The 18146-nt window shown below is 44.2% G+C and overlaps 1 protein-coding gene across 1 annotated transcript in view; it reads left to right on the top strand.

The window, feature by feature from the left end:
• Window positions 1-115: 115 nt before the first annotated feature.
• The window catches only part of snx5 (sorting nexin 5), a 72901-nt gene continuing 54870 nt past the window's right edge, over window positions 116-18146 (top strand). The window contains exons 1-2 of the mRNA XM_059986436.1: window positions 116-284; window positions 9772-9870. Coding sequence (XP_059842419.1) covers window positions 246-284; window positions 9772-9870 — 138 coding nt within the window. The 5' untranslated portion in view covers window positions 116-245. The remainder of the gene's footprint in view (window positions 285-9771; window positions 9871-18146) is intronic.

The raw sequence follows: 18146 nt of genomic DNA, 5'->3' as shown, positions 1-18146 counted from the left end.
CCTACCGCCGTAGTCTCCGATTGATTGATGGTGCATTGGACCAATAGTAGAGCCAGACCTCTGAGAACCGCCCGGTCGCCGCATCAATGAGAAGGTGATAAAGGCGGGACCTCGCTCAGAGTCGAGCGGAGTGTCAGTGGAGTTTTGTTTGCTGGGGGTTAAGTTTAACTTCGTTCCACGTTTACCACGGCATTTGGGTTGCATGTATTAGGGTTGATTTCTCTCTTTTTTTGCAAGAGGGAGCGATGTCTGATAGCCCAGCTGACCTAAGTGAGAGTAATAAGGTATGTGAGGTGTGGGTTGTAAACTAGTCGTTTCCTGCTTGTTCATAAATAACGTCTAATGCAAGTTAAGGGACTGGGCGAAATTTAGTCAACCACAAGTCTCAACACAAATGAGATGGAATTGAACGTTTGCGGATGTAAGCTGTATCTTTCTAATGAACGGTCGGATGTCATTGCACATTCAGTCGTTCTTTGCAATGAAAAAAAAAGCAGACATTCTTGCAACCGATATAACAAGTTGGGTTAAAGCTCCACCCCACGTTCTGCTCATGATTGAAAACTTGTTGCTGGTTTTAACAACTTTTTCGGACTCTAGTGAATATTTTAATCGTGGAGACAGGAGTCAGCAGCGGTGCTGCTGTGTTGTGACATCTTGATGGAATTATGCGGTTCCCGTGTCCAGAACCATGCATCCATTTTCATTTAAGGCTCTGAATTTGATGTATGCTGTTAAGGCATCTGTTTTTGGTATCTAAGTACTGCATTGGCATAAAGATAACAGAGTAAAGTAATGACAAATGTCTAAGGCGGTTAAAAAGAATATAGTTGCGTTAGGTGAGTGGGCGTAGATCAAACCGGTACAGTATAACTTGGAGAAAATTTGAAATTCCCTACTTTAGTTGGAGAAGTAAAATAATTAAACGAGAAAGATGGTGGAACTCCGAAATACACAGCGATCTGAGTGTTCTCCTGTATGTTTACAAGAGCTTGATAAAAGGATGAATTGGCTTATTGTTGTCCTATCTTCTGAAGTACGGTGAAAATAATTTTGATTTGCATGCCATCCATCTGTAAATTGAGATAGTACAGGGAACGCAGTTACAGAGAACGGTGCAGGCAGACAAGGACCACGGTGAGATAGATTGTGAAGCTAAGGGTCCATCTTATCGTACTAGTAACAGAGCTGTCTTTGATCCTGGTGGTACTTTCAGTCTTTTAATTCTTCTACCTAATGGGACGGGCAAAGTGAACGTCTGGGGTCGGAGGGTTATGGAGGGCTGTGGTCCCTAGGGAGACTTATGGGACTTGTGGGACTAGGCAGAGTAACGGTTTATGAACTAGGACGGGCTGAACGGCCTTTTCCTGTGACCTGATTCCCAGGCCGGCGCTGACCTCAGCAGGCTAGTTGGCGGGAAGAGGTAACTGGGTAGAGGTTCCTGCTGCTGGTTCACTGATTTGACTGAGGGTGAAACATTGTCATCCAGAACAATGGAAAAGCATGGGTTAACAAGCACATGGGGGGGGGGGGGTGATAAACAGGATATTCCAATGGGGTTAGACGAACAACACTGGGAGGAGGTTGGGCTGAACCATAAACACTAGTCTGTTTCAATGCTGTAAATACAAAATTCTGGTAGAAGCCATTTTCAGAGTCATGGAACACTGCAGCTTAGAAACGGGCCCTCTATCCTACCAAGTCCATGGTGAACGTTTATTCTGCCTAGTCCCATTGACTCCTAGACCATAGCCACCCCTCACCCCATCCCCAACCATCCATGTCCTGTCCAAGCTTCTCTTCAGTGTTGAAATCGAACCTGCATCCACCACTTCAGCTGGCTGTTCCTTTCACACACTCACCACCCCCTTAAGCTTCTCACCTTTCACCCTTAACCTAGGCACTCTGGGTTCTAGTCTGTTACAACCTCAGTGGAAAAAGCCTGCTTTCATTTGTCCTAGCCATTCCCTTATATCTCTATCAAATCTTCCTCCCCACCCCCCTCCATTCTCCTAAGCTCCAGAGTATAAAATCAACTTTTTCTTATAACTCAAGGCCCGTTCTTTCTCCATTCTTGCTCCTCAGCTTGATCTTCATCATCCATCTTGGATATGTAGGATTTGCAATGGCTCCATGGTATTTGAGCCGTTGTCAGTTTTGCTGGGCAGTTGACCATACCAGTGCCCTGGGTTCAGCTCCAGCAAAACCTATGTTGCCTGTTAGCAGAGTTCAGTGGAGAATTGCAAACAGAAGATACCTTTATTTTCAAAACGCGATGTTAAACCCAAACTCCTGTTTGTGGGTGCAAAGATAAAACTATGATTCTAGTTGTGGAGGTTCTCTTGGTGATATGCTCGACAATCATTCATAATGGCTAGAATTATTTTGTATTCCATTCTTTGGAAGGGAAGCAGGGAAATTAAACAAGTTCCTGGCAAATAATTAAACATTTTAGTGATTTTTTTTCATATCTTCATTATGTGCCATGTTGTATGACTTGGGCAATCATGGTCTTTCCTTGATCATGATTGTTCTTGGCAATTTTTTTCTACAGAAGTGGTTTGCCATTGCTACCTTCTGGGCAGTGTCTTTGCAAGACGGGGTGACCTAGACATTATCGGTGTTCTTCAGAGATTGTTTGCTTGGCGCCAGTGGTTGCACGATATGTACCAGCTGCTCATATGACCATCCACCATCTGCTCCCTTGACTTCACCTTGTCCAAAGGTCACCTGCAGGCTAGCAGAGGGAAGAAGCGCCTTTCACCTCCTTTGGTAGCAATGCATCTCCACCCTGCCACCCAATATTTTATTTAAAAGGGTATTTGATTATTATCACTTTGAAGGCCTATTGTGGCAGAAAACAACTGTTTTTTATATTACAGAGGGTAACAATTCAGAAGTACTTAACTAGATCTGAAGCGCTGTTGGATCTTGATGCTGTTGTGATCCAATCATTCTTTGTAAGTTCAGAATGAACCATAAAACTTGTTGGGTACATAAACACAAGTGATTCTGCAGTCCTGAAGGGCCTCAACCCAAAACGTTGACTGTCTGTTCCTCTCCATAGATGCTGCCTGACCTGCTGAGTTCCTCTATCATTTTGTCTTGTGTAAAATTTGTTGCTTACAATCATTTTATTAAGTGTTACAAGAATGGAGAATAGAAAGGACAAAACATGGTGCGAGAGAACAAACAGTAAAGGGAAAGAGAGAAGAGCAGGGGAAAGAGATCAGACAAAGGAGATGGGGTTTTATATCAGACAGGCAAAAGTGAATTCCATTGATAAGGCTAATCGTGAGTAGCCAGATTCAAGTCATGTGGTGACACCATCACTGATGCAGGTTTCCATAAAATTACAAAGCCAACTGCAGCTACTGAAAAAATCACGTAACAGTCACACGTGCACTCGGTGGCCACTTTATTAGAGACCTCTTGTAACCCCTCCACTTCAAGGTTGATGTGTTGTCTGTTTAGAGACTATTGTCTATTTCCTCTGCACACCAGTTGTAACACATGGTTATTTGAGTTACTGTTGCTTTCCTGTCAGCTTGAACCAGTCTGGTCATTCTCCACCGACCTCTCTCATTGACAGGCATTTTCACCCACTGAACCACTGTTCACTCCATGCTATTTTGCTTTTCACACCATTCTCTGTAAACTCTAAAGACTGTTCATGAAAATCCTAGGATTCAGCAGTTTCTGAGATACTCAAACCACCACATGTGACAACACAATCAAAGTCATTTAGATCACATTTCTTCCCCATTTTGATGTTTGGGCTGAACAACAGCTGAACCTATTGACCATGCCTGCATGCTTTTGTGTGTTGAGTTCTGCCACATGATTGGCTGATTAGATACTTGCACTAACGGGCAGGTGTACCTGATAAGGTGGTTGTGTATATTGGTGATTTTATAAAAATACAAACAAGCATTAGAAAGTCAAACACAAGAAAGTAACAATTCTACACCTGAATCTATCAATATTTTGAAACATCATTTTGGAAGACTACATAATACAACAATTCTTTTGTGATGATTAGTCATTTGACATCAAGGCTGCCTACTGTAGAGTCAGTCATGTAGAATAACAGCAGAGAAACAGGGCTTTTGGCAGATCTAGTCCATGCGTAGTCTCTTCAACTCGCATCGGGATCAAAGCCATCCATCCCCCTCCAATCCAAACTTCTCTTGCGTGTTGCAATCAAACCTGCATCCATCAGTTCTGTTGGGAGCTCACTCCACCATGAGTGAAAACATTCCCCCTTAAATATTTCACCTTTCACCATTAACCCATGGCCTTGAGTCCTAATTTTGCCCAACTTCAGTGGGGGGGGGGAAGAACCTGCTTGCATTTACCCCTGTCTATTCTTAAGCCCACCACCCCCACTGGGGCATAGGCTGCCAACAACAGCTTGCTGGAGTCCTCTGTCCTGGGCTAATAAAAGGCTCTGCTTTTACTTCATGACTTAATACGGAGTCATTCCTCTCTCAGGGACGAGATCTTTGGAGCTGCTGTTGTTTCTGTAGCTCTGGGTTTTTGTGTGATGAGATTGCTAGCCCATGCCTAACCCTCCACCTTCCACAACTGGACTTGGGTCCATCCATGGAGGAGTTTACCCCTTCTATAATGCTCTAATTTTGTGTACTTCTATCAGATCTCCCCAAATTCTCCTACACTCCAGGGGAAAAATGTCCTGACCTATTCAATCTTTCCCTATAATTCAGGTCCTCATGTCCCAGCAACAGCCTTGTAAATTTTCTCAGCAGTACCCTTCCAATCCCAGTGACATCTTTCCCGTGGGTAGGTGACCAGAACTGCACACAATATTCCAAATCCGGCCTCGCCAATGTCTTGTACAATGTGAAATAAAATCACAAGGTGTAGGAAATGCTAAGGCTGGGCAGCATCTGTGGAAAAAGAAACAGAATTGTCATTTTGTGCCAAAGATCCTGTCTGTTTAGATTTCTAGCATCTGCAGTTGTCTGATTGCCAATTATAATGTGTTAATGTTTACGGTTAGCTAGGGTAGAAACAGCTGTGGCATGATACATGTGTGTGGAAAGGCTGACAAATGTTTTTTTTAAATTTTTCATGCTTTTAATCGGGATTTTGAATTTTTTGACTGGCTGGTTGGTGAATTTCCTCTCCTGACCAGAGGCAGTATGTGGAACATCCTCATATCCTGCTCACTCAGCACTGGTGTGCAACAGGGGTGTATTCTCTCACTTCTGTTTTCTCTATACACCAGTGACTATGTCTCCAGTGAATCATCAATTAAACTGATAAAGTTTGCGGACTGTCATTGGACTAATCACCAGAGGCAACAAATCCAAATCCAAGCCGGTGTCCTGGTGCAATCACAACAACTCAGAGTTGAACACTCTCAAAACTGTGGAGACGCATATTAGCTTCAAGAGAGATGTGCCTCCTCTCCACCCACTCCTCATCACAACTCTACAGTCAGCACTGTTTCTACATTCAGATTCTTGACCATCATCATTTCACAGGATGTCATGTGGGAAAATCCTTTATCTCCTCCTTTAACAAAAAGGCTCAGCAGAGGATGTACTTGTTGAGACAGCTGATAAGTTTCTATCTTCTCCAGAGCATCCTGGTGTAATTCTACACTGCCATCACAGAAAGCATCCTCACATCAGCCATTACTGTATGGTTAGGTGCAGAACCCTCTCACAATACATGAATTTGTGCATATTTTATTTCATCTATGTACTTTAACATCTAACTTTATGTTTCATATAATTCTTTTATAATTGTTGAATGTTGTTTTGTTGCATGTTGACCCCTGATCAACACAACACAACAAATTCCTAGCACGTGTGAATGTCTATGGTGAGTAAAGCTGTATAACGTCAGCTGTTGAGATCAGCAAGTGCATTTTCTTTTTACCGTGGGGATTGTGATAATTCCCTCTTGCCCTTAGCAGTGCCAAGCTAAATTCTGGGTGTAGATGCTTCTTTCACATGGGATGACATGAGTAACTTCACCTGTCAAAGCCATGCGACGGTACATGGTACAACCTAACGTGAATTGGGTCAAGATCCTTTTGCTTGGCCGTTGCTCAAGAAAACACTATTTTCATTTGCACGATTTCAAAATTTCAAAGCAAATTTATTATCAACTAGGGAAAAAAGCAATAAATTTCAAGGGGCATGGGATGAAGTCTGTGAAAGTGAGTCTAGTGGTTGTGGGAACATTTTAATGATGGTGCAAGTGAACCTTTGGTTCAGGGTGATTGAGGGGTAGTGACTGGTGGTGAGAGTCCTGAGGCTCCCATACCACCTTGATGGCAGCAGTGAGAAGAGAGACCCTGATGGTGGATGCTGCTTTCCTGCGGCAGCGTTTGACGTAGAGGTTTCAGGTAGCGGTTTCGTGTTCCTCTGCTGGAGAGGGAGTTCTAAGTGAACTGTGAGCTGATGGTAGCAAGTGCTGCTCCCCTGTGTGAGTGCAGTGCCTTCTGTAGCTTCGCTCGCTGGTACAGCAGTTGTAAACAAATGCAGAATGCCTCAACCACTTCTGTGTGGGGGGGGCATCTTTTAAGCCCTCCTCACATCTGCACCACCCCTGAAGCACGCTAGTGCTTTGTGTCAACACGGTTATTCCTGAAGTGTTATTACTGCTGTGGAGTTGCATGGAAAGATCCTACTGAACCTGGTGTGCTGATGTCATGGGACCATCTGCATCTTGATTTGGATTAACACCTCGCCTCTCCCTCACCACTGCCTCGATTCAAAGTAAATTTATTATCCAAGGGCGTACGTCTCACCATGAGATTCATTTTCTTGCAGGCATTCACAGTCAAACAGAGAACTACAATTGAATTAGTGGAAAAACTGCACACACAGACTGGCAAGCAACCAATGTGGAAAAAGAAGAGACGCTGTGCAAATAAAAGAACGAGTAAATAAAACCAAACACCTGAGACTATCTATTAAAAACCAGTTTTACCACTCAGTCGATTTTGGCGAGATAGAATCATGATTTGTCTTTCAAATTATTAGTTAGAACTGATTAGAATAATTAATTATTAATTCCGATTTTAAGAGTAAAATTTTTATAACCAAACTCTACCATTCCGCAGTTCTATTGGAGATAATATAGTGAGCAAACTGAGTTAGTAACATAAATGCTGGAGGAACTGGGCATCTACGGGAAAGAGTAAACAGGCGACGTTTTGGACTGAAGCAGTGCCTGGTATTGCAATAAAATCAGTGGGTTCAAGGGGAATGTATATTGAGTAAAATTACAGTTACAGTCGGCCCTCCTTATCCGCGGATTCAACCAACCATGGATCAGGAAAACCCGGAAGTTCTCTCTCCAGCAATTGTTGTTTGAGCATGTGCAGACTTTTTTCTTCTCATTATTCCATAAACAATACAGTATAACAACTATTTACATTGTATTAGGTATTATAAGTAATCTAGAAATGACTTAAAAGTACAAACTGTACAAAAGAACAAAAAGTACAGGGCCTGACAGAATATTCCCCAGGCTGCTCCACGAGGCAAGGGAAGAGATTGCTGAACCTCTGGCTAGGATCTTTATGTCCTCGTTGTCCATGGGAATGGTACCGGAGGATTGGAGGGAGGCGAATGTTGTTCCCTTGTTCAAAAAAGATAGTAGGGATAGTCCAGGTAATTATAGACCAGTGAGCCTCACGTCTGTGGTGGTAAAGCTGTCGGAAAAGATTCTTAGAGATAGGATCTATGGGCATTTAGAGAGTCATGGTCTGATCAGGGACGGTCAGCATGGCTTTGTGAAGGGCAGATCATGTCTAACAAGCCTGATAGAGTTCTTTGAGGAGGTGACCAGGCATATAGATGAGGGAAGTGCAGTGGATGTGATCTACATGGATTTTAGTAAGGCATTTGACAAGGTTCCACATGGTAGGCTTATTCAGAAGGCATGGGATCTAGGGAAGTTTGGCCAGGTGAATTCAGAATTGGCTTGCCTGCAGAAGGCAGAGGGTTGTGGTGGAGGGAGTACATTCAGATTAGAGGGTCATGACTAGTGGTGTCCAACAAGGATCTGTTCTGGGACCTCTACTTTTTGTGATTTTTATTAACGACATGGATGTGGGGTGGAAGGGTGGGTCGGCAAGTTTGCAGATGACACAAAGGTTGGTGGTGGTGTAGATAGTGTAGAGGATTGTCGAAGATTGCACAGAGACATTGATAGGATGCAGAAGTGGGCTGAGAAGTGGCAGATGGAGTTCAACCCAGAGAAGTGTGAGGTGGTACACTTTGGAAGGACAAACTCCAGGGCAGAGTACAAAGTAAATGGCAGGATACTTGGTAGTGTGGAGGAGCAGAGGGATCTGGGGGTACATCCGCAGATCCCTGAAAGTTGCCTCACAGGTAGATAGGGTAGTTAAGAAAGCTTATGGGGTGTTTGCTTTCATAAGTCGAGGGATAGAGTTTAAGAGACGCGATGTAATGATGCAACTCTATAAAACTCTAGTTGGGCCACACTTGGAGTACTGTGTCCAGTTCTGGTCACCTCACTATAGGAAGGATGTGGAAGCATTGGAAAGGGTACAGAGGAGATTTACCAGGATGCTGCCTGGTTTAAAGAGTATGGATTATGATCAGAGATTAAGGGAGCTAGGGCTTTCTTCTTTGGAGAGAAGGAGGATGAGAGGAGACATGATAGAGGTGTACAAGATATTAAGAGGAATAGACAGAGTGGACAGCCTGCGCCTCTTCCCCAGGGCACCACTTCCTCCACAAGAGGACATGACTTTAAGGTAAGGGGAGGGAAGTTCAAGGGGGGATATTAGAGGAAGGTTTTTCACTCAGTGGTTGGTGTGTGGAATGCACTGCCTGAGTCAGTGGTGGAGGCAGATACACTAGTGAAGTTTAAGAGACTGCTAGACAGGTATATGGAGGAATTTAAGGTGGGGGGGGTTATATGTGAGGCAGGGTTTGAAGGTCAGCACAACATTGTAGGCCGAAGGGCCTGTAATGAGCTGTACTATTCTAATTCTAACTTCTAACTACAGGCAGTCCCCGGGTTATGAATGAGTTCCGTTCCTGAGTCCATCTTGAAGTCAGATTAGGAGTCAGAACAGGTACATCTGGTATTATTTAGCGTCAGTTAGTCAAACTTTTTTTTAGTATATAGTACATATTTTACCTTTCTATGCATATAAAACACTTAAGAAACATAAGAAACATATGTATTTCTATAATTAAACCTGCGTTGCTTAGTAATAATTGTAGCTTTCATCGGGGCAGGCCTTTCACATGTTCCATTAAAATTGTTCCAATCATTGACCGATTGTAGCCTAACGCTTTTCAAATGACCAATGGCGTTTCACCTCTTTTTGATCGCTTTATTACTTCCACCTTATTTTCAATTGTGATTATTTTCGTGAACAGAAACACTGCGGATTCAGAGCTGCACTGCCAGGTCCTAAAGTCCACTGCACTGAACATGTTCAATAAAGTCCGGGGTTCCGCTGGGTCCTGAAGACCACCGTACTGGGACAGGTTAAATAATGGACTTGAGCATCTGCGTTTTTTGGTATCCGCAGGGGGGTCCTGGAACCAATCCCCCGCGGATAAGGAGGGCGACTGTATACATCATGGAAGCGGGCCCCTTGGCCCACTGAGTACTTGGCAAACAGTGCCCTCCCCTATCCCCTATTTACACTCAATCTAAATCCTCACAGGTTAAGTTCAAACCTAATTGCTTGCTCTGGTAATCTGCATTGCAGTGAAAGTAAATGTCCTCTTTTAAAAATTTCAGATGGCTTCAGTATCCATGGAAGGAGAGCCCTTAATGCTGGTTGACATTCCTGACGCGCTCAGTGAGAGAGAAAAGGTTAAATTCACGGTTCACACCAAGGTAGGTGACCAAGTATAACATGGAGTCTGAAGGTGCTGCTCCACAAGTTCTGGCTGCACTTTGGACACCCCCCCCTCCCCACAGAGTCCTGATTTCCTGCCCCCCAGTGTGAGGGGGGCAGTGGGGTTGGTGTGAGTCGCTCGGGGGATCTCCTGGCCGGCTTGCTCCTGGGCCTGGCCAGCCTGCCGATTCACAGGCAGTCAAAGGCTCTGCCTGAGCTGATTGCCTGTCCCTCTTCTGGCATGTCTGTGTCCGAGTGTCTGTGGAGAAGGAGCTCGCAGTCTCTAAGGGCACAACATTTAAAATGTGCATTTTAATTTGAAATTGTAAATAGTTATCATGCCTTGCCTACTGTATAGTTTTTTTTGTTAGTGAATTAACTTTTGTTTTAAAAAAACTGGCTCTTGTTGGTGGGAGCCGTAGTAATGACAGTCAATAAGCAAAGTTGTTTTTCAGAGTCTAGTGGAAAAACAGTTAGCAGTTGAAGTGATGCAAAGTTTTATCTATTTTCTTGGAAGAAGGACATATATCTTGACAACTGACAGAGGTTCAGTTGTTGTTCAGACCAAGCATCAGACTGGGGAAGAAATGTGATCTAAGTAACTTTGACTGTAGAATGATTGTCAGTGCCAGATGGGGTGGTTGAGTATTTTGGAAACTGCTGATCTCCTGTGATTTTTATGCATGGCAGCCTTTCAAGCAGGGTTCCCATCCTGGGGTCCACAGGCCCCTTGGTTAATAGTAGGAGTCCATAGCATTTTTTAAAAAAGTTGGAAACCCCTGCTCTAGAGTTTACAGAGAATGGGGTGGGAAAAACAGAAACAAAATCCAGTGATTGGCAGTTCTGTGGGGGGGCAGGGGGGAATGGCCAGACTGGTTCAAGCTGACAGGAAGGCGACAGTAATTCAATTAACCAAGTGTTACAACAGTGGTGTGCAGACGAGCATCTCTGAATGCACAACACATCAAAGCTCGAAGTGGATGGGCTACAGTAGCAGAAGATCACAAACATATACACACAGTGGTCACTTTATTAGGTACAAGAGGTGGCTAATAAAGTGGTCACTGAGTGTATATTTAATGGGTATTTCTATAGTTTTGTTATCGTGCTTCTCTTCACTTGCAACTTTGCAAGAGTCGGTCGATAGCTGGACAGAAGGCGTTGGAATATCCCCACTGAGCCATTTGAGGAAGTGAGCTCTCTGGTGTTGAAATTGTGAGTCTGGAAGCCTCACAGAACTGTTGTCCTTTAGATTTTGTAGACACGTCAGCTCAAGGCCAAACAAAACAACATTCCTCCGAACCAAGGTGCACATTACAGTGCATATACTCTCACAGAACACAAGTAATATTACCACAAATAAATTAACAAATCACAATATGCATTTATGACACAAGCTTAAAAAGTAAACAGTATAACACCACTGGTGCTTCATATGTGTTGAGGCCTGGTTGGTGGCAGGGAGTTCAATAGTCTCTCAGCCTGGGGGAAGAGGCTGTTTCCATCCTAACAGTTCTTGTCCTAAAGCTATGGTACCTCACACCAGATGGTTGGGGATCCTTGACAATGCCAAGGGTCCTGCATACACTGTACTCTGGATAAATATCTACGAGGGGTGGAAGAGAGACCCTGATGATTCTCTCAGCAGTCCTTGTGGTTAGACGCCTTGCAGTTCCCCTACCAGATGTAGATATAGCTGGTCAGGAGATTCTCGATGCTGTTCCTGTAAAAGTTGTTTAGAATGGGGCGGGGGGAGCCTCGTATGCCTCAATCTCTCCAGGAAGTGTGAGGTTGCTGTGCTTTCTTGATCAGAGGTGGTGTCCATCTCCCGCCCCCCCATCCTCATCACATTCTACAGGGGTTGTATTGAGAGCGTCCTGAGCAGCTGCATCACTGCCTGGTTCGGAAATTGCACCATCTTGGATCGCAAGACCCTGCAGCGGATAGTGAGGTCAGCTGAGAAGATCAACGGGATCTCCCTTCCCGCCATCACGGACATTTACACTACACGCTGCATCCGCAAGGCAAACAGGATTATGAAGGACCCCACGCACCCCTCATACAATCTCTTCTCCATCCTGCCATCTGGGAAAAGGCACCGAAGCATTCGGGCTCTCACGACCAGACTATGTAACAGTTTCTTCCCCCAAGCCATCAGACTCCTCAATACCCAGAGCCTGGACTGACACCTTACTGCCCTACTGTCCTGTTTATTATTTATTGTAATGCCTGCACTGTTTTGTGCACTTTATGCATTCCAGTGTAGGTCTGTAGTTTAGTGTAGTTTTTTTTTCTCTCTGTTGTTTTTTATGTAGTTTAGTCTAGTTTTTGTACTGTCATGTAACACCATGGTCCTGAAAAATGTTGTCTCAGTTTTACTATGTACTGTACCAGCAGTTATGGTTGAAATGACAATAAAAGTGACTTGACTTGAGGGACCAGATAAGATCGACCCGGTTTAACTGGGGAAAGGGTAAAGTGCAGAGCATTCCACTGTGTTGTGAAGCAGTCCTCCTGTTACCTTGCTGTTAGTGATGCTAGATGCGAATGAAAAATTTTCATCCTGACCCTTCATAAAGAGATTATTCACTACCCCATCTTCAGTGTGAGCTTCTATCAGGAGCCCTAACTTCAAGACTTTCCTGTGCTGTATACTGCAGCCATGTTAATAATTACCATAGTCACACTAGTTTTAAAGCACACCTCACATTCTCCATAAATTATTCTAGCGCCTCCTTCATGAACGCACAAGAGTCAACAGTTTTAATTATTTTATCCATTGTTCTGACATCTCTACCCACTCGCAGGTTCTTGACTGTAGTTCTGCATTTTCTTTGTCCTGTTTGTCTCTCATTGGGAACCTTATTGCACAATGTTTAGTTTCTTCCTTGAATCTTACATTCTGAGGCATTTTGTGCATTGATTGTGGGTTTACCCACGGCCAGAGTTCCTCAGAGTATAAGACCATGTGATTGTATGACATTGGAGCAGAATGAGACCATTCAGTCCATCAAGTCTGCTCTGCCATTCCATCATGGCTGGTTTATTATCCCTCTCAACCTCATTCTCCTGTAACCTTTGACACTCCTACTAATCAAGAACTTGCCAACCTCCGGTTTAAATATACTCAATCACTTGGCCCTCACAACTGTCTATGGCAATGAATTCCACAGATTTACCACCCTCTGGCTATAGAAATTCTTCTGTTTTTTTTCTAAAGGGGCATCCTTGTATTCTGAGGTTGTGCCTGCTGATCCTAGACTCCCCCACTGTAGGAAATATCCTCTCCACATCCAAACACAAGAAAATCTGCAGGTGCTGGAAATTCAAAGCAACACACACAGATCTGAAACATAGACCATTTACTGTTTTCCACAGATGCTGCCTGGCCTGCTGAGTTTCTCCACCATTTTGTGTGTTGCCCTCCGCATCCAATCTTGCTAGGCCTTCCAATATTCGATTGGCCTTCCCCTTGTTCTTTTGAACTCCAGGGAGTACAGGCCCAGAACCATCAAATGCTCCTCGTACATTAACCCTTACATTCTTACATTCCTGGACTCCCCCTCTCTCCCCCCCCCCCCCCCCCCCAACGTGCCGTCTCTGAGCTCTTTCCAATGCCTGCACATCCCTTCTTATCTAAGGGGCCCAAAACTGCTCACATACCCCAAGTGCGGTCTCACCAATGCCTTGTGAATCCTCAGCATTACACGCTTGCTGTTATATTCTAGTCCTCTTGAAATGAGTGCTAAATATCTGGATTCAGTGATAAAGAAGCCGTAGAGGAGCTCGAGTTTTTCAGTCTCTTGATCTTGAAGATCAAAGACTGTTGCAATTGCTAATTTCTAGCTTTCTATTTGTGTGTGTGTGTGTGGTTTTTTTTAAGTCCTTGTCTCATATTTTAAGAGCACAGACATTTCATCAGATCCTGCCTTAAAGACGAATTCTCTCAACAGTTCTGATAAATGTGACTGATAGAGTACGGTTGGGCAGTGGCAGCATGCCCGGAGATTACTTGGCCAAGTGGGAATGACTGAAAAGGGGAAGGTTGTTTTTTTATAAAGTCCCCCTTTTCTTTTGTTTGATAGTATGGGGAAGTTGCTGTGAATTGAACTAAAGGATTGCAAACTGTGATAAATCTGATTCCTCAGCATAATTTCTCTTACCTCCAACTCTTTGTAGTTGCTGCAACACATGACCTTCGCTACAGAAGTGAGTGACAAGGGGATCGGTTAGATAGCGCTGACTAACGTTGTTGCAAGAGAGATCTCGTGGTTAGCTAAGTCTTGAATTGTGGTCTCACTGGATGAACTTCACAACAAAAAGGAGGAGTGATCATAGTTCTGGGTCTCTGAGGCCAGTATTCTGCTGAAAGAGAGGTTTACCCATCATGGTGACGGTTTTCCTTGGTATCTTGCTTGAGTACCCGTGCAGTCATGTGGCATTGCCAAACCTGGCAGGTTAGTTCATGTGGAAAGCTAAGAGTAAGAAAGAAGACTACAGACTTGGGAGCAGAATTGGGTCATCTGGCCTATTGAGTCTGCCCTGCCATACAATCATGGCTGATTTATTATCCCTCTCAAGCCCATTCTCCTGCCTTCTCCCCGTAACCTTTGATGTCCTCATCAAGAACTTACCAGCCTGCACTTTAAATTCCTCCTCATCTCTGTTCTAAATTGACATTTTTCCTATTTTGAGGTTATCCTCTGGTCTTAGACCCCCTCCCCCCCCGCTACAGGAAACCTCCTCTGCACATCCACTCTATCTACGCCTTTCAATGTTCAGTATGTTTCAATGAGATCCCCCTTTATTCTTCTAAATTCCAGCAAGTACAGGCCCAGAGCCTTCAAACGCTCCTCATTGTTGAGAAGTTTCTAACATGAAATGGAGCACTGATATGTAAGTATTACATGCTAAGTACTGGAACTGATGGGGAAATGAAAAGTCCGAGAAAGCAGGCATGAAGGTCAACAAAGGGAATGGTTCTGGTCCAAGCCACACAGGCAAAAAAATATTGTCACATATACTGAGACACAGTGGAAAAACTTGTCTTGCATAGCATTCTTACAGATCAATTAATTACAACAAAGCATTGAGGTAGTACAAGGTAAAACAACAGGATGCAGACTGAAGCATTTTAGTTGGAGAGTGTAGTGGAGGTAGCCGATAAGGAGCAAGGTCTTTACACACAGGTTGTGAGAGTCCATGTTATTTTCCTAAGGAGCCATTCAATAGGCTTATTTACAGAGGGATAGTAATTGCCCTTGAGCCTAGTGGGACATGGTTTCAGGCTTTTGTATCTTCTGCTTGGTGGAAGGGGAGGGGGAGAGTCAATGGCCAGGTGGGGTGGGCTCTTTGCTTATGCTGGTTGCTTTTCTGAGGGAGCGAGATGAGTAGAAAATCTTCGGAGGGCAAGCTGGTTCCCAAATTGTGCCGAGCTGTGGTCACAACCTTCTGCAGTTGTCTCTGATGCCTCTGGGTGGGAAGCTTTCTTTGGTGAGGGTCAAAGGCCACATGCCAGGTTTCTTTAGCCTCCTGTGAAATTAGAGGTGCCAGAGCTCTTCCTTGGACGTGGCTTCAATGTGGTTGGAACAGGACAGACTATTTGTGATGTTAATTCTCAGGAACCTGAAACTCTCCACACTCTCGACCTCACACCATTGATGTAAAGAGGAGCATGTGCACCCCCTCCTTTCTGAGGTCAATGACCAGCACTTCTGTGTCGCTGACATTGAGAAAGCTTGTTGTCCTGACATCACGTCGCTAGCCACTCTGTCTCCTTTCTGTACTCTTAATTGTCATTACTTGTAATTTGGCCCACTCTGGTGGTACGATAAACTATAGACAGTGTGGAGGGGATCGAGTTGGGGGCTGAGGACATAGTAACCATTGCGAAGGTGTTGCTGCCCATCCTTGCTGGAGGGAAGTCAAAGATCCAGTTGCAAAGCAGTCTCGGGTCAAGGAGTTTGGAGACGAGTTTGCTTTGAATTATAGTATATAGGTAGATAGGTAGAGTAGGTGTCTTTACCCATCTAGATGCTCTCAAAAATGAGTACAGGGCCAGGGAGATGGTGTCCACTATAGGCCTTTTTCGTTGGTTGTCAGATTGCAATAGGTCGAGGTTGTCTGGAAGACTGGAGTTGCTGTGTCCCATTACCATCCTCTTGAAGCACTTCATGATGGATGTCAGCCAATGGGCAGTAGTCACTAAGGCACGTTACCTTGTTTTTCCTTTTTCTAAAAGTTCAATGTACAATAATTATCAACCTTGAGATATGTCTCCGTACAGGCAGCCACAAAACAAAGAAATCCAAAAGAACCCATTTAAAAAAAGCACTCTGTGTGCAGAGACGAAAAATTGCAAATTGTACAAACAATAAGCGCAAGCCAATAGTGTTTTAAACTATTTAAATTAGACCATCCACAGACTCTTAGTTTGGTGTGGAGTCAGGAAACCCTTGCAGAGCGATGAGCTGAATTGGCCATCACTCGTCTCGGGCCCCGACACTCCGACTCTTTCAAAATCATCATCTAATCATCGGGTTCAGTCACCTCGATACGCTCTGTACCTCGCTGTCTCGATTTGGCCTGACGCTGAAATTGTTGTCCAGGAGAAGTGATTAACAAAGTATTTAGTTGTTTTCTTGCCAGAGGTTGCTGAGATTCACCAGAACCATCTTAAGCAAGAATCTGAAGTTCTGAGATGATGGTTGTCCTCTCCAAGCAGGTTGAAGCAGAGAGAGTCTGTAAATACTTTGCCAGCCGATCTGTGCTGAGCCAGCGCAAAATTTACAATGTGCATGGGGCCTCTCGGGACCTATCAGCGGGCTGCAGTCATCGCGAGCAGTCACTCGTTTTGGGGAGAGCCAGCACGAGGTTTTAAAAAGTGAGTGGGCCTTTGGGGACTTCTGGGCAGAATTCGGTCATTGGGATTTATTAGGCAATTTGTGATGGCTAACAAAGAGAAGTTAGACTTAACGGGAACAACCATTGTGTGAGTGGACCAGTGTTAGAGTGGAGGGTTTGAGGCTTCTGCTCGAGGGTTAGGCAGGAAAAGGCACTAGGAAAGGTTTGTTCTTTGTCATTAGTGCGAGACTAGTACAGTGAGAATGGGCCCAGGGTCAGTGGTGGGAGATTGGCCCGATGACTATAATGGCATGAGGTGTATCCGGGTGGGTGAGCTTCTGGAGAGCCAAACAGTGCAGAGTATCCACATGTGGAGAAATTCATTTTGAAAGGTTGAATTTAAGGCAGGATACAGGGTTAATGGCATGATTCTTAGCACTGTGGAGGAACAAGGGGAACTTGGAGTTCACGTCTACAGATTCCTCAGTGTTGCTGCACCGGTTGAGAGGGCTGTTAAGAAGGTATATGGTGCACAACTCTTCATTAGTCAGGGGGAGGGGTCGATTGAGTTCAAGAGTCTCAGGGCTCCATAAAACCCTGGTTAGTCCACTCTTGGGATATTGTGTTTGGTTCAGTTTACCTCATTATAGTGAGGATGTGGAAGCTCGAGAGAGTTGCCGAGGATGTTTGCCGGGGTGCTGCCTGGACTACAGGGCATGCCTTATGAGGATAGATTGAGGCTACATCCACACTACATCGGATAAATCCGTAACCAAAGCTTTTTCTTTGTTTTGACCCCCCCCCCCCCACCCCTGTTCACACTAAAATGGCGTTTTCCTCCCCTGAAAACAGAGATTTTCAGAAACACTCTCCAGGGTGTGTAATTTTGAAAACTCCACTTGGCTGGAGCAGTGTGGATGGGGTAACTGGAGAGAAATAAAAACGCTGTCATGACGTGCTGGAACAGATGGTGACGGCAGTGCGCCATTTCATTGTTTTCTTGAACACAACCTAACAATTTCAGAACAGACAGCAACGAGACTGAAGTTAGAAGAGTTAGAAATGTACTCACCAAATACTTTGACCCATAACTTACTGAATAAATAAGTATACTCTCATTGCCCTGTTTTCTGTCCTTGCTCATATGAAGGTGGTTTACCTATTTATGCAAGTACTTTGACGATAGATGTGTAACAGCCTAATGTAACATTGTATGGAAATACAAGATAACACTGATGCAGACGTGTTTTACACATTTAACAAGGTGCTTTATTAATGCAACAGAGTTAGTTTTTCAATGTTCGTTGTCAGCCAGGTCAATCTGTCCGTGAACTCCCTGTTGTTTGCCTCCATACGCTCCAGTATTTTTTTTTTTTAGTTTTAAGTCCTCCTGAGTGAGAACCTGTCTGTCATTTAAATTTTTCTGGTCTGT

Source organism: Hypanus sabinus, chromosome 12 (genome assembly GCF_030144855.1).
Source record: "Hypanus sabinus isolate sHypSab1 chromosome 12, sHypSab1.hap1, whole genome shotgun sequence".
Classification (NCBI taxonomy): Eukaryota; Metazoa; Chordata; class Chondrichthyes; order Myliobatiformes; family Dasyatidae; genus Hypanus; species Hypanus sabinus.
This window is presented reverse-complemented; position numbering and strand designations above follow the sequence as displayed.